Source organism: Monomorium pharaonis, chromosome 6 (genome assembly GCF_013373865.1).
Source record: "Monomorium pharaonis isolate MP-MQ-018 chromosome 6, ASM1337386v2, whole genome shotgun sequence".
Taxonomy (NCBI): Eukaryota; Metazoa; Arthropoda; class Insecta; order Hymenoptera; family Formicidae; genus Monomorium; species Monomorium pharaonis.
In genome coordinates, this window is record NC_050472.1 from 1,314,772 (window position 1) to 1,339,998 (window position 25,227).

The 25,227-nt window shown below is 28.8% G+C and overlaps 3 protein-coding genes across 10 annotated transcripts in view; 2 read left to right on the forward strand and 1 right to left on the reverse strand.

Annotated features, from left to right (window-relative positions):
• Positions 1–25,227, reverse strand: part of LOC105837353 (SREBP regulating gene protein) — a 30,992-nt gene that overhangs the window by 3,843 nt on the left and 1,922 nt on the right. Inside the window, exon 1 of one of the 3 annotated variants that reach the window (XM_036287967.1) lies at positions 12,797–12,932. The exons of 1 other annotated variant lie outside the window; for it this stretch is intronic. The gene's annotated coding sequence lies outside the window, so the exon portion shown is untranslated. Of the gene's footprint in view, positions 1–12,786; positions 12,933–25,227 lie in introns of those variants that run through there. One more of the 3 variants, XM_036287966.1, reaches the window with a different exon arrangement.
• LOC114254917 lies at positions 2–2,879 on the forward strand. Its single transcript, XM_036287969.1, has 3 exons — positions 2–973; positions 1,906–2,223; positions 2,334–2,879. Exons 1-3 carry the CDS (start codon positions 813–815, stop codon positions 2,494–2,496), a joined length of 642 nt encoding a protein of 213 aa, XP_036143862.1. The 5' UTR covers positions 2–812; the 3' UTR covers positions 2,497–2,879.
• LOC105828686 lies at positions 4,615–24,433 on the forward strand. Of its 6 annotated transcripts, none has more exons than XM_036287959.1 (5): positions 4,615–5,558; positions 11,596–11,763; positions 12,825–12,940; positions 15,968–21,896; positions 21,969–24,433. In XM_036287959.1, exons 1-5 carry the CDS (start codon positions 5,364–5,366, stop codon positions 23,988–23,990), a joined length of 8,430 nt encoding a protein of 2,809 aa, XP_036143852.1. In that variant the 5' UTR covers positions 4,615–5,363; the 3' UTR covers positions 23,991–24,433. The 6 variants fall into 6 exon arrangements, with proteins under 6 accessions (XP_036143852.1, XP_036143851.1, XP_036143850.1 ...); XM_036287958.1 differs by having other exon boundaries at positions 4,615–5,024; positions 5,094–5,558; positions 15,968–24,433; XM_036287957.1 differs by having other exon boundaries at positions 15,968–24,433.

Consider the following 25,227-nt stretch of genomic DNA (forward strand, 5'->3'; position numbering starts at 1 on the left):
AAAAATAATCGGAGATATTTCTCATGTGAGTATTTTTTCTACAGTTAAAAAATTTTGCTTCTTATCATTTTTATATCTTACTAATTTATATTTATTTTTATCTATTAAAAAATGTCATTTTCAGTTTACTGAATAATTCAACTTTTTGGATAGCAGACTTTGAACTATTTTTTGTTTTTGTAATTTACAATATGCCAACTTTACGAAAGTATTTTGGTTTAAGTCACACATACTGTTGTTTCAAAGTTATAAATTTTTATATGAAAAATTGCATTTCTTTGATCTTGTTACAATACTTAATTGATCTGTTACAATAAGTTATAATATTTATATGTATTTTTTTAAATAATAATTATACAAATACTTTCTACAAATGTTAAAGTATATGTGAGAATCTTAATAATTTTTACATACTTGTAAAATAAAAATTAATAAAATTAATAATGAAATCGATAATCGAATCTATCAAAATGTTGTCATCGCTTTTTCATGACGCTGATCGATTCTTTCGAAAAGAGTGCTGTATGGAATATAATATATGAATAAAAATGATTTTTGGAATGTAAATGATATTCCAGTTTATTTATGCAAAAAAATAGATAATTATTTTCGAGATAACTCAAATAAAACAATAAGAGCGTTGCAAGCGTCAAAAGAAACACACCGCATTAATTAATCAAAAGCGTATCGCAACAGATTGCTTTTTGTTCCAAAATGGTCGAGTCCTTGTCTTTCGGAATATAACGGAAGCAGAAAAGAATTAATGAGACAATTTGTTTATAAACTCGTTTTTTAAGAGAACAAATTTTGCTATGGCTTTTGGACTGACACAATGGTTAATATCATTTACGATATTTCTGGCAGTTCTAATAATTATTACTTGGTCCGCGATACACTTGAGCAAAAAGAGTCAAAACTCTACAGATATCAGTCTGAGATTTCTTGACGTGGATTATCCAATTGAATGGAAGAAGTATGTTTACAAAAAAAAAAAATGTTTTATCTTCGCTAAAAAAAAAGCGTTATTATTTCATATTAAGCAAGAAAATTATATATATATATATATATATATATATATATATATAATTTTCTTGCTTAATATATTTTTACTATATATATGTGCAAACGTAATATTTTTAAAACGTTTTTATTTTTATTAATAAAAATGTATTTAACATTCTACTTAATGCAATCTGATAAAGAAAAAAACATCAAAAAGTGTTAAACATATTTAATTTTAATTAACAAATTAGTCATTTTTTAAATGCAAAATTCTAAAAATTGTATAATAAAATAGGAAAATTTGTAAATTCGTATTCGACATCAAGAAAACTACAAAAAATAATTAATTTCATTACGGTATTCGAAAAAAGTCATTTGTTGTGTAATAATCTTCATAAATTAAGAAATAAAAAAGTTGGATAAGAAATAATATCTATTTTCAAATCAAGAATTATAATTTTTTCATATTATTATCAAAAATATTTTGCACTCTTTAAATGACTATTATAATATTAAATTTAAAATACATTTACTAAAATTTAAAAGTAGTAAATTCTTTAAAAAAAGATTCTTGTTTACGTATGAGATTATTGATTAATGACATGAGACAATGACTATTGATTTGATTCCAATTCCTTTGTACATCATAAAAAAGGCGATCTTTTATCTACAGCCTTGATCTTAAGTATAAAGCATCTCCGCAAATTAATGTTAAACATTTTACATGTAACAAAAAAATACATAATTAAAAAACACAGTTAATTAAAAAAAATATTTATTTTTATGACAATTTTAAGTACTTTGTTAACTTTCTTTTAATATTTATTACCATCTTTTCTAAGAAAATGTAATGAATTGAAGATGCTGTATAGTTGTAATTAATGCTGTACATACTTCTTTCAGTAAATCGTTTCATTCTACAATTGTGAATACATCGACGTCGCGAGTGATAGAGAGTACCGATGGCTCGACATTATTTGCAAATGATCAAGGCTCTGAGATAACAGACAGCTCGGAATTTTACAAAATATTGCAAACCTTCTATTCTACCAAGAGTAGCGCTTTTCATAACGTAAATAATACTGCAACAAAAGCATTTGCATCTTCTGCAGCCGGAAACGATTCAACGTGGAATAATGACACTACAATTATGCTATCTAATACGTCTGAAAAGATTTTCGTATTAAATGACCATCAACACATTAACGAGAAAGTTATGTTGTAAGCAGTAGATCTTTTACTTGCTAACGCATAATTATTATATTTATCTACGTGTAAACCGTACACATAATTATGCAAACGTAAAAATTTTTAAAAATTCTATTTCGTAGATCAAATCATATTTCACAAACGGTACATTCAACGCATTTAACACATGAAGAAAAATTATCCAACATAAATAAATCGTCAGAATCAGATTTGAGTCAATCTATCGGAACGGAGCACACCGAATTTCCCCGGGATGAAAGAAACGGAATATCGTATAGTCTATAGCTTTTTTAATTACACGAGCATTTTCTGACGCTGAACAATCAAATATAACAGAACAGACAAAATCAATACACGTTATGTAAAATGGAAGCTTTAATAACATGTTGACAAAAACTCCTACAAAGTAACGTGCTATCAATTATATTGCAGTATACTTAAATACGTTCGTTAGTATTCTGTACATTTATTATTATTATATATTGCTAGAAATAGATGCAATAAATTGCAATATATTATTTATACGATTTTATGATTACATAGACAATAAAATGTTGATGGCTTTCATGATTCTTAAGAGTCATAAAATTGAAGTTTTATACGAAAATTTTAGTTTTTTAAAATAAGTTTCATATTATTAACATGTTTTTAATAATTTTATGTATAAAATATCTCTTTTATTATTTTTATATATAATATTCCTTTTAAAAGAAAAAAAATCATAACATACACTGAAAAAAAAGTAATATATCCAATAAGATATGTAGTTGCGGGCTGCCAACTACAGATATATTCAATACAATAATATATGCTATCGCAGAATCAACACTGTACTTACATTAACAGCAAATATTATTGTATCGAGTATTTTATGTAGTTGGCAGCCCGCAATTACATATGTTATTGGCTATATTACTTTTTTCTGTATACAATTTTCTAAAAAATAGAAACATTGCAGTTCGGAAAAAAACCTTGTATTTTGTAATCCTTAAAATAATTATTTACCCTCTCACTATGGCAACGCCGCGCCAATTGAATAGCAATTATATAATATGACAAGATGATATTACGTCTCGGATCAAGGAGATCATAATATGCTTTTCAGACACCCTTATTACCATTAAGGCCATCACACAATGCCAGGCAACATGCAATAGGAACAGGAAATAAAGAAAGAGAGAAAGGATCTTCTTCTCTCTTTCATTATTTCTGTTCCTATTGCCTGTTGCCTGGCATTGTGTTTAGGCCCTTAAATCGAGAGCAATCAACCAAGTAATCTGCTAGGGTGATTTTTACCCCAGCACAGTGAAACAACAAAGTCATATTAGTTTCCTTTACTGACTGAACGAGAATTCATATTTTCTCTTTATTTCTTCCCAATCTTTTTTTTAGAAAATATTGAATGAATATATTTGTAATCCTAAATACAAATAAATAGAACAATGAATAAAATGGAGTTCGTAATAGTAACTTTTTGGGAGGTTTAAAAACATCCCAAGTGATCGTTTACGCCGAAAAAAACCTAAATGATTATTTCAATTGGTCGCATTGGAGATAAAACTTTCCAAGCATAAAAAATGGAATTTGCATATTAAAACAATATACATTGTACATATGTACCAGCTCCAAGTAGATAATTCTAAATTTTTCAAAAGAAATCTTTTCATTATACATGATTATATAAAATTTCTATATAAATAATTTTTGATGATTTCAATATAATTGCATAATTTTTTAGAAAATGTTTCTTTTGTATTTTCTTCTAATTTTTTATCCTGTAAATTTTGAAGAATAATATAAATCTGAAAAAGTATATTTAAAATGTATATTTGTTTAGAAATTTTCATAAATCTAAAAAATTAATTCTTTAAAAAATATATGATGTTAAACATTTTTTTACTAGATTATATAGTAAAATTGTTTAGAATATATTTTACATAATTTTTTAAAATTATTCTATAGATACAATTTTTTTCGTAATTTTTGTATTATTTTATAAATTTACTAGTTATACATACATACAAAAAAATTTTTTAAATATTTTATACAAACTGAAATAGAATGCTACATTCAAAAACACTACATTTTGCGAAAAAAACTATCTTTTTTAAAACTCTATATATATATATATATATATATATATATATATATATAGTGTGTGTGTGTGTGTGTGTGTAAATTATGAAATATTTAAAAAATTTCTCATTCTGTAATTCTTGGAAAAAAATGTTTAAAATCTGAAAGAGTTATAACATTTTTTTTAAATATTCTCAGAAATTTGAAACCGAAAACTTTTTTTATTAAAGATAAAAAAATTCTGAAAAATGTAATATGTGTTATAGAAAAAGAAAGATGTGTTATAGAAAAAGAAAGAAGTTCCTCTTTTGTTTCATCAAGATAAGTAGTAGTCTGTAGGCCGTTTTGCGCATGACAACTGTAAGTATGTACCGACAGATCATACATGTGTGACGTGAATTCGTAATCGACAGTATTCGTAATTGGCGCTAGCATCGATGGACCATTTGAGACATTAGAGCGTCAGGTGCAAAAGGGAGAGTGTTTCGTGAATCACGTTAATGGTGCTGGTCGGACGCTCTTCATCTCGTTTTTATCCACTCCAATTCCTCTTTACTTGTACAGTTTTATTTTACGAGCAACCTTGCCCTTTTATATTACGCCTGTCTGGATCGTAAGTTGAGACGATATCAGTTTTCTGAGATTTCAAGGGACTTAAAATATTTCGAAATGTGAATAAAACACAAGAGGGAGGTCGTATTACTAACGGAGCGACGAAATAACCCGCGTGCTATGGAGTAGGTAAAACGATCTCTCGATTCTTCTGCAGAGTGAAGGGTCTGTAGCTTAGTCTAAACATTCTGCAGATAAAGGCATCGTCGGAATCTTTTACTGTTTATTTAATTTCGTTGCGAGATTATCGATTTATTGCACCATATTAATAAAAAAATCAGCTTATTGCGTCATTGGCTCGATAAACCGCCATTAAAGACGAGAGGCCCAGCGAGAGAGTTTTTTGCAAAAACCTACTCCGTCCGACGATGGAAGTGTAAAGTGATCTTTATATACGGATACAAAAAGATGTAAATCCAATCCAATCTCGCATTTTTATTTTGTATCGTTACTATTGCCTGGCGATGTCGGCGGGCAACAAACGAGAAACGCATTTCGAGGCGAACGAAACAGAGCCGGAAAGTCGTTGCTGTGAGCTTTTCGAGTATGCGACGCACGATCACAAACATCTGAAGCCGGCATGCATCATTGCGAGAAAACTGCCGGCTTTGTCGATCAAAGGTTACGTTTGTCGAGGATGTCGTCGCGAATTGCATAAGGTATCGATGTCTCGTGATACGGGTCGCATGTAATTGTTGCATCAATGTTTATGAAAAAATTCCGTGCTATAATATGAAGAAGCTCCGCCGCAAGGTGAGAGAAGCTCAAGATCGCGCTTGATATTCTAGATATTCTATATCTAGTGTGATCATCCAAAAAGAAAATGGCCCATTTTATATAATTATATATAAAATATATTTATATATTTTTTCTTTCTTGCTTTTTGTAGATTTTTTTCTGTAGAAAAATAACTGAAAAATAAATTTTGCATTTTGTTTTCTTTACAAAAAATAAAATTACATTACACAATACAAATGTAATACTGGGCAGTATTAAATTGGCCAGTAATTATTACTTATATGTACATATATATGGGAACAAAGATTATACAAGATAAAGAAATCGTGGATATTTGATATATAATTATATATATATTTATATACGATTGTGTGTATGGACTATTTTTTTGGGGTAGACGTATTTCGGTTGAAATGATTACGTTTCAGCCTGATCACGTTTCAAATGATTTATTTTCGACCATAAGCACGAGGGTAATCTATTTTTCGTAGTTTCTTAGGTGTTGCATATGATCCTGTTTTTCAAATTGCTCCATCACGTCACAATTTGAGAATTACGATTAACATTATAAAAGACTATTTTAGTTATTTATTTGTTATTTATTGTTAACTGTGATATGTGACCTGTAGTAAACATTTTCCTTAAAATTCTTCATATAATTTTTTCAAAATTTATATATGGATTTATATATATAAATTTTATATATATGTGTATGTGTATGTATGTATGTATACATACATATATATATATATATATATATATATATATATATTCTAAGAATTAGAAGATTAGAATATATATACATATATTCTAATATATACATATACCTACATATATTCTAGCTTCTTTATTGTTTCTGACATAATCATAACGTATTTAAATATATTAAATATGTAAATGTAATTAAACATATAAATGTGTATATTAAATATGCATTATATATATGTGAAAGAATGTATATGTATTTAAGAAATTTTATAAACATATTAGATATCTAAATGGACCTTATAGGATTTCATCACTAAATATTTTTGACAAAATTTTAAAAAATTTGCAAATTTCGTAAAATTATGATGCGCAGAGCAACTTGATAAAGAAGCATTCAGCGTCTAAAAAGATTATCAAGGACAATTATTGCTCTTTTGCGTTCTTTTTGTTAAATTATATAATGCTTTTTAATAAAATTCATGAATTTTTTCAAATTAAAAGAAATGCAGCGACAGATTTTTCTTCATAAAGAAAATTTAATAAAAAATAATTCTACTGTGAAATAAGAATTAGAAAGAGAATCGCGCCCTTGTTTAACTGCTTTTGCTTTTTCTTATGTTCTGTTACTTATAATAATAGTTTCTTTATCGTTTCTGGCATAATCATGACGTATTTAAATGTATTAAATATGTAAATGTAATTAATATGTAAATGTAATTAATATATAAATATATATATTAAATATACATTATATGTATGTATTGAAAGAATGTATATGTGTCCAAGAAATTTTATAAACATATTAGATATCTAAATGGACCTTATAGGATTTCATCACTCCTAGAACTATTTATCGCTTATTTCCAAGAAAGAGTTCCGACAATCGCAACCTAAGCATTCTGTGTTTATTCAACATCATCTGACATATACCAGACGTACGTCCGTTATCACGATGATATTTATTTTAAATAAACTCTTGCTTTTAAATAAGAGCTCTCCTATTATTTATGCGTATCTTCTGCTTGCAACTTATTTACAGAATCGACAAATTTATTAACTATTTAATGGCATACACGTTGTATGAATTACGCCTATGCGTTATCGATTTGATTCATGTGTCATATCATAAAAATCTTCAGGAGACATGTAAGCATTAAATTTCACTAATATGAAATTCCTGTCCACTCTAAAGATGTTTCATGTTACGCTGCAGTGCATGTGAAGTGTCCGTTTATCTTTTTAGTCTTTAGGATCTATCGCGACGTCGAAGACTTCTTCTATTTAACATAATTTATGTTTTTACTGTTTTGTTTTAAAGTTAAAACCATTACAAATTAAAATAGACGAAAATATTACGAATATAATTTTTTAATAAAACTTTAGAATTTTTCTTTATCATTTACAAATTTATCAATATTAAGCTGTATCGTTGAAAAACTAACAAAGAAATCCACAGAAGAGTGATCCCCCCTTCTTTATAACGAGTTTTTAATATGTTATACTCTAGATTGAAACAATTAAGAGATACATCTTTTTTATACGTATTTTTGCACGTTTAGAAGGTGAAACACCCTTTTAAAAAAATTGAATTTTTTTTTTAAATGAATATTATGAAAATTATGAAAGATGAAGAAAAATGTTCTTGATAAAAGTTGAATGGTTCGAAAAGTATAATGTAAAAAAAAGCGATGTAAAAAAGGTTTTTTAAACTTTTTAAAAATATTCCCATTACTTTATTCTTTTTTGTAAAATTTTGAGTTTTTCTAACGACGAAATTAAATTTTATTTTTTTACAAATCCAATTATATATAATAAAATTATTTACCGAAATACCATTTTCAAGAAATAATTACGAACGCCTATATACGCATGCTATTCATACCAGTCTGTGTATTTAATCCTTCACGCAGCACGTTCTACTCACATCTTTTCGTCTTTAAAAAACGACGATAGAAACTACCACATTCATATTTTGCATTTCGCGCAAAATCACAGAAGTTTTTATCATGTACACGCAGAAATAGTGTTCGTCAGCACGCCACGGCAACATTATACACATAATATCGCGGACATCGCAGACACGTACATTCTAAATGTGTCTCATTTACTTCAAAATCTATAATAATCGCGCTTTCCTCTTTTTTTTTTTTTTAAGAAATGACTAGTCACGTGCAATAACATTCATTATTGCAAGTAATTTTGAGAATCATTATAATGATTGTGTACGCGTTTACAAATTTGTAGTGTGCAAATAAAATTAAAATTTCTTGTAAGATTGCAGAATTAAATTTACAATTAAATGTAAATGTATAAACGAAATAAATTAATTATTCAGTCTATACTGGCAAATGCTCGTTATATCTATTAGTAGATATAAATCAACATAATGTTTCGATCTTCAATTTAGCCACTTGAAAAGGATCTAAATTAAACATTGAAACGTTATGCTAATTTAAATTAGCTAATTCATTTTATGAGCATTATTATTAATATAGTGACAATAACAATTTCTCATTTTTTGTTAAATGTATAGAAATAATGTAATATAATGTAATATATTACATAACGAGTGTTTCTTTAGTTTGCGAATTGACCACTTCTGCAATAGATGCATATGTTAAATACAGATTGATTATTAAATTTGTAAAGAATATTACTATCTTACATAAAGATGTATTATAAGCGTAATATATTAAAATGTTTTCTTATATAAAGTCAGAATAGAATGCATTAACGATTCGAGCTAGTCTGCCTTACTGTCATCTCGCTGACACGAAACCGCTGCGCTCGCAAAAAAATATCAATTCTACTGTTAAGAAAAGCAACACTTAATATTTTTTGCTTTAAATAAGATTATCTTTAAAGAACTTTTTTTCGATAATAGTTTCGAAATATATCATTTCATATATATCATGCATATCATAAATTTTAGAAAAATCTATTATTATACACAAAAAATTTATATAATTATATATATAACATACAATATATATTGTTTTTTTAATTTTATCAAAGGAAAGGAAGAATGGTAAAAAGCTAAATTATTTTAATTTCACATTTTTAATTAAAGTATTAAATTTTACTACTGTTAAAAAATATTTTTAATAAATTTAATGCTTTGATAAATTTATAAAATATTTGAAACAAGTAATATTAATTCAAATATATGTTATATTTACAATATGTATTTTTCTAAGTGCGCATTTTCTCTTTTTAAATCATCACATTTGCAACAAGATTAAAAATATCAATGACGTGAACCGTACGACTTATTTTTGAACATAAAATAGTCACTTCTACGGTTGTTTTGATTTCTAGTTTTTCTCTCATTACTGAATCAACATTTATCTTATCTTTAATGATTCATTCTCTGTTATATATTATCTATTAATCTGACGACGAGTAACGAGGAAATAAGAAGGATGCTCTACGGAAGTTTGTGGCATTTTATCTATATAATGGTTAAACGATATTTCTATAAATAAATTTCTTTGAATAGTCAGTTGTGTCTGTCTTTAGCACTAGGTATAAATAGTGGGCCAACGTGCGCTCGATGTTCAGTACAAGAGGAAACGTCTGCATGTGCGTACAGTCGCGTAGACGGATAGTTGGTCCCAAGTGGGTGCTTTTCATTTACGATTAGTGACACAAGCGTCATTTTTTAATTTGTTAAATATGAAATATGTCAAAACGAAATATGATAAAACGATATTTGTGTCGTTTTAGCACCCACTATTTCTAAATGCCTTCTTCAAGAATATTTACCACATTGGTATGGTATTTTTTTATTAAAAAATGCTGTAACTGGTTCAAAGAAAAACCTCGAAGGGATTTTTTTTGTTAGACATCGAGTGGAAGAAGAAAAAGTGATATAAAAGAATCGTGAACAGCATATGTTATATAACAAAGAATATAACATATAATGTACAGCTGATTTAGCGAAGAAATTTATCTTAATTAAAATTAAATTTATCTTAATTATATATTGTGATGTCAGAGAGTTCACGAAAAAGAAATGTCAAACATATAAATGTAAAGAATTTCATTATACTTGAGCTCATCTGCATATATATATATATATATATATATATATATATATATATTGCGCGATATGTGATGGATCTTAAGTTACATTGCAAATCCATATCCGATGTGTTGCAAGAAGCCCAAAATTATTTTAAGAAAATGTTTGTGAACGAAAGTTTAAAATAAGAAAAAGGACAAATCACTTATTAAAAAGATTTACAATGCAGAAATTTCCGCAAAAAGTAATAAAAAAATACTTGAAATATAAAAACTGAAAAATGGAATTCCAGTAAAAAAGATACAAAGTAAAATGGCTTTCATTTTCATGCAATTCTAACAAGAGACTTTTAAAGAATTCTTTCCAAGAACTTATTTTTGTAAACAAATTTGAAAAGGCTTGGCAAAAAATACAAATTTTATAAAAACAAAAGAAATCTATTGAAAGCAACGTCAATGGCTGTGAAATTTTTAAGTCTAAAATAAAAAAAAATCTTGGAAAAAGAAAAATGGGAAGGTAGAGCAAAAAGTAAAGTCTTTTTGCAGCATTTAATGATTTCGTGACACCTTTACCATACATAAAACTCTCGAAAAGGACATTATCAGGTACAAATCTTACCCCCTCCCTCTAGCTCTCAATCTTTTCAGGTTCTGTTCTTTTCACAAGTTTTCTTTCCAGATTTTTCGAAGAATACTGTAGGGACAACATTCCATAAGTGATCAAATAGTGATAAATAAGTGAGAAACGAAAAGGAGAGAAGAACACTCTGTCACAATCAAATTACTTTTTGTTAGAGCTCAAACCTAAGATACGTAACGTAGTATAAGCATAATGCCATTAAATGATCATCCAATATAAAATTGTCATATTATTTTACATAAGATATTTATTGGTCCAGTGGTCATTTATGCTATACTATGCATTTTGTGTATACGGTCCTAGACTGTGAAAGAAACGCGAAGGAGGAAGGGAGGGAAAAAAAAGAAACACGGTGCCACAAAAGAAACTAAACTCCAACATATTGCGATCTTGTGAAAATCTTTCCTTGAGAGATCCTATCTCACATATGTTGATCGTCGCAGTTTAAGGATAGTATAAGTTACTAGCTCTTTTTCTCGATGGTTCAGTTCTTTGAAACTTCGTGCCTAAGTCCCATGATATACTGTGATCGAGAGTATAAGGATTGTTACGATTGTTCTCTGATTTCTGAACCTGAACCTGAACAGGGGCAGGAATTTAGGTATCAAAAAGAGAATTACCAACGAAAAATTGGTTTGGCGGTCTCAACAATAATGGCGAGATACAAGAAGCGGGCTACTTGTATCCTTAACAACTTCCAACTTAAGAGGTGGCATCACGGAAACAAAGGTCATCGTATCATGCTGCTAGTCAAGGTGCGAATTTTATCCGGTTAATTAATTTTCGACTTTACTGTGTTAGATCTATACATCCCATAAGACACGTATTAAAGTATCCAACGGCTCTTTCCAAAATGCTAAAACATAATATCAATATATATTTGTACATAATATGTAGTCTCCCCTTACACAAGAAATATTAAACGATAAACTCTGATCGAATAAGGTTGATTTCCAATTAATTATTTTAAAAATATAAGATATGAGAATTTTTCATCAAGGTTTCGATTGGTGCACTTAACACTGCTTTTGTTACAAAAGTTATTACTTTTGGTTTTCATGCTTATATTATAACGTGTGTCAGACGCGTGTGTTAGAAAAAAGTATGCATTTGGAGTAATCATTTGAAGACATATATTTGACGCGCGTTAAAGTATGCATGAAAACAAAGAATTTTAGTCTCTCAAACTCTTGTCTATAAAATGATGATGTTAGACGATAAAAATAGTATCGGTCTGGCAAATGTATTCAAAATTTGATATATATAGTTTCTCTAAATAAATTTCAATTTATAAAATATATATAAATGTATATATAGATGTATATATATAAATGTAGTTGTACATATATAAATGTATATATAGATGTATATATATAAATGTTTGTATATATATAGATGTATATATATATATAGGTATTATCACGGTACACTACCGTGTAAAAACTTATTTCATATTTTTTTAAAGATTTTCTTGTACTTCTTGTAAAATGTAAAAAAGTCTCAAATGCTAAAACTGTAAGCGATCGCGCGCGCGCGCGTGCGTGCATATGTAATGTAATATGTACATTTTTCGTCTTCTAAAAATTTTATTTAAAGCGATTCTTAGACGTTCAATATTATTGCACAATATTGTACAATATTATTGATCATCTGGAAATTATGTTAAGTTTGTTTTGACTAGTCTAAAAAAATATTGGATTATATTATTATACAATATTATTGAGCGTGTAAGGACTTAGTTTTACATAAAGAAAAAAGCTACAGGATAAGAAACATACATTGAAATACCTGAACTATCACATGATGATTGTTCCAGCTGAAGCATGATATGCGAAAACTAGGACTATCAAAGCGGGCGACGCGTGCGGGATTGATGCAATTAGCAATCAGGCCGTCCGTGATTCTTAAGCGATTATCCATTTTCCAACACAGGTACTTATTCAAGATTCTATAATTCAAATATGACGATATGATTGTAGATCGTATTTATAGTTACGCTTTATAAGCACATAAATTATAATGTGTCAGCATTCGATTGTTTGTTACGCATAAGCGATGTTCATTAATTTACACAAAGTAAAAATAAGGAAATTATTGTTGCTGCGAAATATGTGCTAACTATAAAATATGTGTTCTATTTATATGAGACTCAACTTTATATGAGAGACAACAACGAAACATTGTAACGATTACTCGAGATACATATAAAAACACTTTATATATCAATTATATTAATTAATACACATTTACGAATTAATACGAACTAATCATTGATACAATTTACAAATATTATAATCTTTATGTTTTTTAAATTAACAGTGGGAAATAAATTAATTCTTCAACATTTGTTTTTTACTTTTTAGCGGCAATTCTTAAAAGAAACAACGAGTTTTGTTGAATTAAACTATCTTTTTTGTTAGTATTTATCCTTTAAATGCTCATAAAATTAATTTTTTTCCTCATACAAAAATAAATTTAATAAATAATTTTTATAGAAGAAGGATGAAAGAAGAATACATTGTGATATATCTATATTTTTTAAATTAAAATTTATTTGAAGAAAAACACTTAAAGGAATATAAGTCAACGAGTTTGTTTATAATTAATTTTTCAAATATGGTATGCAAGTTAATTTAAACACCATCAAGCAAACTTTGGCATCTTGTTTCAAAAAAACTTCTTTGATATTTCTTGCAAATATTAGCTTACATATTTTATTTTTTCTCACGTTTAATTTATTATAAATAACACACATATGAATAACAATTAAAAAATATAAATATATAACACTTTTGAACCTTTATTATAAATTTTAAAAGTGAACATACATTTTAAGCGAGGACGTTCGCTATGCAAAGAATTTATTTTCGCTGTTTCGCTGTGCCTCTTTTTTATTTTACTTTTCTCACAATGCCCCTTCTTCGTGTTTACGATCTGGTTGTGACCGTAACCGTCTCAAGGGTTGTAAAGGAAATAATGGTAGTTCGAACGAAACACTTGTGCCGAGTAGACGTTCGCTATTATTTCTCTATTATCGTAAGGTCAATGAATATATAAAACTTTTTGTCCGATGGTTAATACTCAAAAGTTGGTGCGACTAATTGCCAAAGGACATTTTTTATAATAATTGATGTGAAATACTATGGAAGATTTCCAATAAAATGATTTAGAATAGTACACTTTATTTGGCAATTTATCAAGTGGTCATTAGTATTCGTTCTTATCCAGAGCCAGTAAATTTGCATAATAATTAAAGGTATCTTTATGCAAGACAATTTAATAAATTAGTAAGTATAAAAATAGCGGGATAAAATTATGAAAATATTGAGTATGTGAACTTATAGTGCATGCTTACCACATAGTAAACACATGTAATACATGTAGTGTTGTTTACTTTATTAGAATCTATTGCTTTTTAATTTTTAACATGATTAATTTTAATGAAAATGAAATTTCTCCTTCAAAACTTATCATGTTGTAACATTCGTACAGAAAAAAGTATCAAACACTAAATTAAAACTAATGTAATCTGTATTTAATAATTGTTTTATATATAAGTAAGAAATTATATTTTTTTTTAATGTTTTATAACAATGCTAATTTTGCTTTTATAATTTAATCTTCTTTCAAGAATTTGATAATCTTAAATTTCAGCAAACTATTATATTGCAAGTTTATTTTAATATTATATAAAAGTCATCTAAAGAGTACAATTTTATTATTTAAATAATTATTATTTAGTACTAAAATTAGTATTAGTATTAATAATTAATTCTTATTAGTGTTAAAAAATTGTCATTATTAATTTGAAGATACTGTTGTTTTCTATCTGATATTTTTTCCTCCAATTATGAAAATTATTACTATTATTTATTGAGTAATGAACATAAGCCTTTTTGAATAAACTATACGAAATTATTTTATGTGAATAAATTATGTCTCTTTAACACGTTATATAATCTCATTTCAATATTTGACATTTTAACAATAAATTCTCAAAACAAGAATGTTCTTTCTTTCTATGTCTATATAAATATATATATATAATTCTTTCTATCTATACATGAATGAATTTCTAATTACAAGGAAACAAAGGAGATGTTCGAGCAATCTTTTTCTAATAAATAAATCGCCATTGCGATCGTCAAAACTCCAATGGGCAAGCAACGTAATCCGCACAGATATCTCTTTTGGTATTTGAAATAAATATCAAATGATACATTGACAAAAATTGCCGAGTAAAAAAGATCAGTCTATTACATTCTGTCAGTGAATAATACTGCTGCGACAGTCATAGTATCTGTTTTATAAAAAAATATCTTTGACGTTCTTTGTTATACCCTCAAGAAGATCTAAAATTAGGATTTTCGCTATTCCTTTTGATACGGTCATGGAATGCAAATGGGATCTAGACGATTCAAAATTGTTAGCTGAAACGACCAAGACTAAACGCGACAACAACACTAAAGAAGAGAAAACAGAATTTCCAAAGTGGTGCGCCGCTTCAAAAAGTTTCTTTGCAAGCAGGTGATTTGCACAATCGACAATTTCTATATGAATGCACAATCATTATTCAATTTCTAACATATTGATTGAGTCTTTATTGGAATTAATGTGCACATGTATCTTCTTTGAAAAGAATCCTTTTTTATTTAATAATTAGCTTTATTAAAATATTATTAATTGTATAGTATTATAATTAACACATATTACGCAGCAGAATTGATTTGTGTTTTAAATGTATGTGAAAAGTTTCCTACAAAATCAAACAAATTCATAAAATTAAATTTCCAGGAAACTTTTCATCTATAAACCGTCATATATTTTTTCCCTAACTGTTTCAATCATCTTATTTACTTAGTTTATTAATTATTATTCGATCAGTTCTAAATATCTTCGTAGGTAGTTGTAACCTTTTGTAATTACATATATGTATTATATAACATATTTCTGTTTCAGAGAGAAACCTTTGCAGTTATTGCAAAATAGTAATCAAAATTTTGTTTCATCCTACAAGGAAAAATCGCAATGCAAACACCGAGGTAATGCCGTAGAGAAACGAAGGACAACAGAGGATTTTCGAGAAATTAAGACCGATAAACCAGAGATAAAGGAATTTTCTCCAATAAGAACCAAACTAGTAGATGCGCTACAAAAATCTACAATTATTAATACCTTCTCTGAATGCAATGTTAACTCAAGTAACGTAACAATTCCAGAATTAAAAACATATTCACAAGAAAAAGCTAATAATTTCACAGTTGAGAATCAAAATGCTCAGTTAGATTTAGAGTTAGTAGAACATATCGATACATCGTTATACCACAAAACTATAAAAAAAGATGTTAGTCGAACAAAAATTAATTTAGAATCTAAAAATCAGTCAACAGATAATCTGCATATTGAAAAAAATTCCAAAGCAATAATTAAAAGACAGCTAAGTTCCGAAAGTTTACTTCGAAATGTATTGCCGGCAAAAATACAGAAGAAAAATGAAATTAACACGTCACCAGATAAAGTAGTAGCGGATAGTATTATCGAATCATCTGACTCTATCACAATAGATCATATGAAGCAAAGAATTTGGAAGGATGTTACAAAATGTATGATAAAAAAAAAGGAAAATTACAAATCATTTAAACGAAAAAAAGAGCAAAAAAAGAATAAGTATAAAAAGATTAAAAATATACGAGAAAAATTTCGCGTATATTTTGGCTCCTTGAGTTCTAACACAAGTGAAAGTGAAGAGGAACGTGAAATTCTGTTAAATTATGTGAAAAAAAAGAAACAATTTGATGATCCATTGCATGGTAATACATCAGAAGAGGAAGATACTCGCGAAGGACATAAAAAGTTAACACGTGATGCATCAACTAACTTACAAAAAAATATAGGGAATATAAATTCCGATAATGCATATAAATCCACAGCCAGCATTGAAAAATATGCTATGCACGATGTTACAAAAGATTCGAAGATACAAGATGAAACATCGATAAACGAACGTGTTACATTGGTTAATAATTTGCAAGAAAATGATAACTCCGATAATTCATGCAATTCCACAGTAAGCACCAAAAAATATTATGCTATGCACGATGCTACAACCGATACGGAGAAAGAAGACAGAGCATTGACAAGCACACGTTCTATGTTAGCTAATAATTTGCAGAAAAATGCAGAAAATGATAACTCTGATAGTTTATGCGATTCCATAACATGCATCAAAAAATACTATACGATGCATAATGCTGCAACAGATGAAATAAATGGAGTATCGATATATAAGCGTGACACGTCTATTAATAATACGCACGAAAATACGAAGGACATAGACTCCAAAAAATCAGCATGCAATTTCTCTGCAAACATTGAGAAATGCTATACTGAGTATGATATTACAATGGAAGAGGATGTAGAAGATGGAGCATCAAGATGGAAATATAACAAGTCACCTCAAAATTCGTCAAAAAATATAGATGTTGTAATTGCGGCTGAAATAATTCCAGTAAAAGAGCAGCGCTTAGAGAATTCTTCATCAATTGACATAGAAAATAATAGCAAAAGTGTACGTATAGAAAAAAGCAAAGATATTACGCCATCAACGATTGAAATGGATTTAGATGAAAAGAGTATGGAGGATATACATTTAGACCGAAGCATAGAGAAGAAAACTACTTATATGTTTGTTGTACAAAACCACCAGAAAACTCAAGAAGCATGCAACAACAAAAGTGTTGATTTAACACAAGACATACGAAGATATACAACATCAAAATTAGAATTGCCAATCACATTTGCACATGAGTTACTGTGCAATGTTAACGAAAAAGACAGCTGTAACGTGTCACAAAATGCGAAAAATTTATTGTTAGCAAATAATGATAATAATTTGGAAGATGGAGAGACAAGTCTCCTTGATCAATCTCCAGTGACATCAAAAAAAAATTCTTCGGAAAAAAAGGACAATTCTTCGTCTACTTCTTCGAACAAATCAGATTGCAATGATAGTCACTTAGACAATTACTCAACAGATGATGATAATAGTAGCGATCTTGATGTAGAAATAAAAATAAAACTAAATAAAAGTAAAAATACAAATAAAAATAAATTAAAATCTCGAGTATCGCAAAAGTTCTCATTAAAAGCACCTTGGTCTGCAGTAAATTCATGCATCGAAAATTTACATACGCTTAAAGACAATCCAAACTTCTTTAATAAACTTTTTGAGATGAGTCATAAGACATCTGAAAGATCTAAGAGTATGACAAGTAAAAGTCCGGAAGACAAAACATCATTAGATGATAAACAAGATATGTCTGCTGAAATTATATATAATTCTGTTTCTACTCTCAAAGATAATGCAAGTTGTTCTCAACAACCAAATTTTCAAGACTCTCCAATTTTAAACAAAGATAAAAATGCGATGGAAGTTAGCCAAAAAGAAACAGATAATTATATGCAATCTGTCAAAGAAACAATACAAATAACAACTGAGAACGATCCTGGATCAAGTAAACTCGCGTGCAATATGTCTGATTTGGCAAAACAAGTAGAAAAGGCTTCTACGGACGATAACCAGAAAACTAACAAAGAACAAAATCAAAATGATACAATTTTAGAGGAAGCTACAAGTATGATGGAACATAATCAGCAACAAGTACAAAAGGTTTCCACAGATGACAAACAGAAAATCAATGAAGAACAAAACCAAAGTAATACAATTTTAGAAGAAACTAGAAGTATAGTGAAACATAATCAGCAAAAAGAAAATAAATGCATATCGTTTATCGAGCAGAAAAAGATACAAACGGTGACAGAAAACAATCCTGGATCAAATAAAGCTGCATACAACACGCCTGATTTAGGGGAACAGCCATTACAGACTTTCTCGAATGCAACATACTGTCAATCAGCAATCTCTTCTCAATTAATATCTTCTAGATCAAGATCTCAATCGGCACCTCATCCATCAGTATCTGTTCAATTATCTCAATTAGCTCATCCATTAGTATTTCCTCAATTAACACCTGCTCAATCAACAATTCATCCGTCAGTATCTCCTCAATTAGCATTCTCTCAATCAGCACCTCGTCCGTTAGTATCTCCTCAATTAATATCTCAATCAGCACCTCATCCATCAACGTTTCCTCAATCAGCACTTATTCAATCAGCACCTCGGTCATCAATATCTCTTCAATCAATACGATCAGCACCTATTCGATCAGGATCTCGTCCATCAATATCTCCTCAATCAACACCTCGTTCATCAATATTTTCTCAATTAGCATATCAAGCTCGTCATCCATCAGTACCTCTTCAAACATATCCTCAATTAGCATCTCAATCAGTATCCCAACAGCTGCCATCATATAATACTGCTGATAATCAAATATATTCATCTCGAGCAAATGCACCAATTACACCAGTTGAGATTAATGCTCCAAATATTAACAACGAGCACAATAATACAATAATACAAAATACAATAAAAAATGTTTGTACCTACGTTGGATTTTGCCGTGATTTTATTCGATGCAGGCTTTTAAGAACACATATTTCTGTAGAATTCATACAAAAACTATCCATATACGTGATGCAAATAAAGCAAGATTTGGAAAAATTGCAAGTATTGTTGCGCATGAAAGATATTCAGGACGTTATAACTTACGTTAATCAATATATGCTATTCGATCAAATGTTAACGTACACAGAACTGTGCAAATATATTTATCTTATACGATCTTATAGACTTTACGCCACACAAATCTTACAGCAAAATGCAAGATCTAACGCATCACATAATTCGAACATTAGCGAGTCAGTTCCGAATACATCAATGTCGAATGTTAACACGCAACCATTTTTAAGAAATGTTTCATTTCCAGACCCAAGAATACCAAATCATAACAGATCTACACAATTTACAGCAATACCACATCAAATGCCAACGATCTCAAACATCAATCAGCAGCAATTGTTTGACAATGCGGCTAATTATCCACGAGTGTCATACTCAAGACAAATTACATCAAATATTTGCCAACAACATGTATCTCATGCATGTGTATCTAGAACACACTCACGTATATCGAATACCAATAAGGAACAACCTTTAGAAAATCCGATACAAAATCAATATACGCTATCAACAAATATATCAAATATTGGTACTCAACAGATTCCCATGAGTATGAGTAACATTTCATCATCAAATACTAACATGCATTCATATGGACCAATAAATCAAGAGAATATAAACATGCCTCCTATAAACAATACGAAATGTACAAGACAATCACGCACCGTGTTAAACAAATTTGTTAACAGTACTGCATCTGCATCTGCTGCTAATGCGCAACAACAAAGACAATACTTCCAATTGTCACAAATTAATTCAAGGGTAACAGTTTGTCCACTATCTACTAATCAAAATGTTCCTCCTGAGATCCGTCAGACTGCGCACAATATCACGTCACCTGGGACTCTTACGGTAAATTCTGATGCTCCAAGAACCGACACAATGAGAAACGTTAAATATGGAAGCGTAAATGTGAATCACCAGCAAGCAATCCCGCAAGTCTTTCAGGCATCTTCGGAAAGAATGCAATTTTTATCACAAAACAATTTAAATCCAAATGAAGTTTACAATATCATGCCTCAACCTATGGTAATATGCAATATGCCAACATATTCTGTTCAGAATGCTTCGTCAAATCAAAACATGCAGCAGATACCACAGCCAGTAAATCAAGCAAATGTAAATATATTTCCCGCAATCAACACGGAACGATCAAATGTTGCGTCAAAAAATACAATTAGCAATACTGAAACCGCAACATGCCAGCAATTACAATCACAAGGTACATCTACATGTGCAATTGATCTATCGATTAGCAATACATCGCAGAATGTGAGACAAAACGTGCCAAATAAAGAAATAAAGATTCTTGAATCGCAAAATAAAAATCACATGCGAAAGAAAGTACCCTTTATAAATCCGCAACAAAAAGAAAACTCGAGTGCACATAATATACTGCAAAATATATCTAACACTGCTCTAAAAACTTCCACTTCACAGAACTCAAATGTACCTCAAAATATGATCTCTACAATGTCTTTACAAACACGTAATAAAGCGTTTATTTTACCAAACATTACACAAACAAACCAAGTTATTTATAACTTTAATCTGTCAAATTTTACAGACATTCAAAAAATTCTATTACATGATCAAATACAATCGTATTTTCAAATATCAAATAAAATAGAACGTTTCCTTAACAAACAGGAACATATTCACCATGAGAAAACAACACTATTTAATTTGTATCAGCATTTACATAATTACATAAAGAACTTGATAAAAGAATCACAGACCACCGAAAAATATGTTAAGAAAAATTCACAAAATAAATCACAAAGCAAGTCGGTATTAGAAAAAAACATGATACAAACACCGGTAAATAAATCAACGAAAACTCAGTCTAATCGAGATAATAAGAATAGTCCAGTACATAATAGTAATTTAGAAAAGCAATCTTTAAAGCAGAATATTGATTCAGATATTTCCAAGAATTCAAAACTTACGGCGCCAAAGAATAATTTAAAGGTACAAAATAAAGAATCACTTCTTACGCCCGATTTCGCAATAATTGAGAAATCACTTCCAAAAGACATACGATTACAAGAGCCCAATAATAATGTACTAAAGGAGAAGTTAAAGGAAAAATTACAAAAAAGTTTATTGGTTGAAAAACAGCCTAAAACTATAGAAACATTGTCGCCAAGCTATTTGAAGATATCAGAAAAGAATGTATTCATAGAAGCCGAGTACTCAAAAACAGAAGCGCAAGACAACGCAAGAATTAACGAGTCTCCGAAAGCGGTGAGTTCATATAATAACCAACGATTCTCAAATTTACTCTCCCTTCTTACACAAAATTCATTAAATTTACAGAATGCATTAACTGGAAAAACGAAAGATCAAGCAGAAATTGCGAAGAATAATGCAAACGAGAGATCTAATAATATGAAAACAGAAAACGGACCCAAAACTTCTAATGTTGCAATATCAGATAATAATGCAGAAAACAATGCACCATTACGATTCTCATGTAATACAAAAGATCAAAATAATGAAGCATATAATAGCGATAATAAAATATCTAATAAAAATTTACAAAATGAAATGCGTGATAATGTCAAAGAAAGTGTTGGAATATTAAGTTCCACAGAGATACAGTCTGATCCATTAACCTTATCGCATGGTCCAGAGCCGTCTTCATTAAACAGCATGTTAGAATCAGCATCTTCAAGAAAAAAATATAAATATACAGAAATAACTCAAGCTACACGCGAGAACCATGCCAAAACAATATCGAAGTTCTTTTTAACACAGCAAGAAGATCCTATAAACGAATGGAGTGATAATTCTAGCGATGGAACGTCTGAAAGCTCCTTGAAATTGTATATCGACGAAAGTCCAGAAAAATCACAAAAGCAGGAACAGTGCGATGAAGTCTCGTCTTCTGAAGAAGATAACTTAAATGCGTCACAAGCTTCAGTATCGCGATTATTTAATGCGATCAAATATAAATCAACAAAAATAACACAAATACATATCGCACATGAGGAGCACGTTGAAACAATGTCAGAACTTTGCTTAAATGCACAGCAAGAAGATCCTACGAATAAATGGAATTCTTCCGATGGAACGTCTAAAAACTCCAGGAAATATATCGACAAAAATCCGGAGAAACCGCAAAAGCACGAATGCGACAAGGTCTCGTCTTCTAAAGAAGATAATAATTTAAATACATCGCAAGTTTCACCACCGCGATTATTCAATGTGATTACAAAATACGAATCTACGAAAAAAACGGAAGTACATGTCACACACGAGGAGCATGCCGAAACAACATCAGAATTTTGTTTAAATGTACAACAAGATTTTTCAAATAATCGAGATAACGATTCTATCTATGAAACGTCTGAAAGTCCTAAGAAAGTATATGTTGATGAAAGTATAAAAAATACAGAAGTAATATTATCTTTTTCGAAAAATATTTCTGAAGCAAATTTAGCTGATGTAAGTCAAGAATTTTCAACTGAAGCACAAGATGCTGAAAATGCAGAAGAAGAAAATAATAAGCAATCGCTATTAAATATGGAAAAAATTTACCTTCCAGAAATGTTATTAAAATTTGAAGTTCCGGAAGAGGCATCGAGTATGGAAGAGAACACAATGCAATCAATGTATCTTCCCGAAAATAGTGATGATATAAGAGAGCTTTTTGAGGACATAGAAGAGGAAAAACTGATAATAGACACTCACAATAATATTAATGCGAGCAATGAACACGGGAAAAAAGAAGAGATAATAATAGACACTCACAGTGACATTAACATGACTAATGAATATATGGATGAGATCAAAATGATGACAGATACTCACAATGGTATTAACATGACTAATGAACATTTCCAACATGTATCTGAGCAGAAATATCATAGAAAATTTCAAAGGTCTGCATGTAATTCCGTTCAAGAAGATAATCCCGATTTAAATAAAAATAAAGAAATTTTCGCTGAAAATAATGTGCTTAATACTAATATTGTCGAGTGTATTTCCATAGAAAACTATGATAACTCCGAAGTCGTGGAAATCATGCCAAGTATCTTGAATGTTAGAAGCATATCACCATCATTATTCGAAAAGTTAGATAATATGAATTTATTTTCTCAAAACGACTTGAAAATGTTAAATAAAAACGATAGAAAATTGATGAATATAAATAACGATCTAGAAATTTCAGATGTGATTGACAAGCCATGTTTACGTTGTAAACGTAAGAGTACGGTATGTTGCCAGGCTTGCTTGGAAGCTCATTATTGCTCGAAACGTTGCTCATCTTTGCATTGGAATGCAGAACATTACAAAAAATGCAAAGGTTCGATTACCTGTATCGATCTAGTTTAAAAATACATATTATCTAACAAACTATGCGAAAATATTTACGTATATTATATATTATCTGTGTCTTTGCTGGGTAGCATCTTAAAATTCTTATCAGCGTCTTACCAGTATTTTAAACTTCTCAGAACTAAAGCATTTTTTAATTAATCAGTATTATATTGTTGATAATCAGATTTAATACATATAAACAGTTGATTCTATATCAGAATTTTGCTATAAGTATACATAGGATGATTTGTGCTACTGCTTTTATTTCTTAATCTGTTAATAATACAGAGGAAAAAGCACAAAAATGATAAGTATACTGATATTTAAACTTCTTAAAGCGTCATTTTCTTTTACAACTATAAAAACATTTGTTATACATAATTACAAGTGTGCAATATAATATCTGTAACGTGCAATCGTTCAACTTTATATCAATTTAAATCAAACTTATATAAATATACACAAAGAGATTTTTTCTTAGAATATCCTTTCACAAAATTATAAGTTGTGTAGAACATGATATTATTTGAAGATTTTTATTATCATTTGATTAAAATTTTTGTAAAATTTTTAATTAAACGTTTATGTTTCATTATCATAGATATTAATAAATCTGAGAAAAATATAAAATTCTATAGAATATATAAATTATATAAAATTATCTGAAACTATGTTGTCCCACGACTATTATGATTTTGAGGGTATAAAATTTTAAAAGAAAATTCTCTCTATGTATACATGTTAGGTGTTCCATTACTGATAGTACACTCGAGAAGAAAGTAATTTCATACAAAAAAGTTTAAAAAGGGGAAAAAATATTTTCGTATGATGCGTCATTTTTTACAACCATCGAATTAAAAAAGTATATTTTGACATATAGAATCATCTTTCTTCTGATTACACTAGTTGCAAGACATAAACATTTATTTAATATGTGATCGCGTGTGTGCGTTTTTATTATTTCAAGAAAAATGGTGATGTAGAAAATTACATTTTAAAATTTTTTCCCCTAAATAATTTTCTTACACAGTTGAAAGACATTCCTCGTTTGAACTTTATTTCAATTATCTGATATAGGTATAAGCAATAATAATTTATACATATTATAAAGTATTAATTTAGTTATATTAAAGATTTAAATATGTAAGTAGTTTATATTAAGTTAGCTAGCTATACGTATTGCCTCTTGCTTCATTTTATAAAGATATATTCATTAAAATGTTATGTATTTAAATTTTGGATATTTCTATAC

Coding starts and splice junctions, on each gene's coding strand:
- LOC114254917 (XM_036287969.1), top strand. CDS start 813: ATGGCTTTTGGACTGACACAATGGTTAATATCATTTACGATATTTCTG. Junction 974..1,905: donor TATCCAATTGAATGGAAGAA/GTATGTTTACAA, acceptor TACTTCTTTCAG/TAAATCGTTTCATTCTACAA. Junction 2,224..2,333: donor ATTAACGAGAAAGTTATGTT/GTAAGCAGTAGA, acceptor TCTATTTCGTAG/ATCAAATCATATTTCACAAA.
- LOC105828686 (XM_036287957.1), top strand. CDS start 5,364: ATGTCGGCGGGCAACAAACGAGAAACGCATTTCGAGGCGAACGAAACA. Junction 11,764..12,824: donor GTATCATGCTGCTAGTCAAG/GTGCGAATTTTA, acceptor TGATTGTTCCAG/CTGAAGCATGATATGCGAAA. Junction 12,941..15,967: donor TTATCCATTTTCCAACACAG/GTACTTATTCAA, acceptor TTTCTGTTTCAG/AGAGAAACCTTTGCAGTTAT.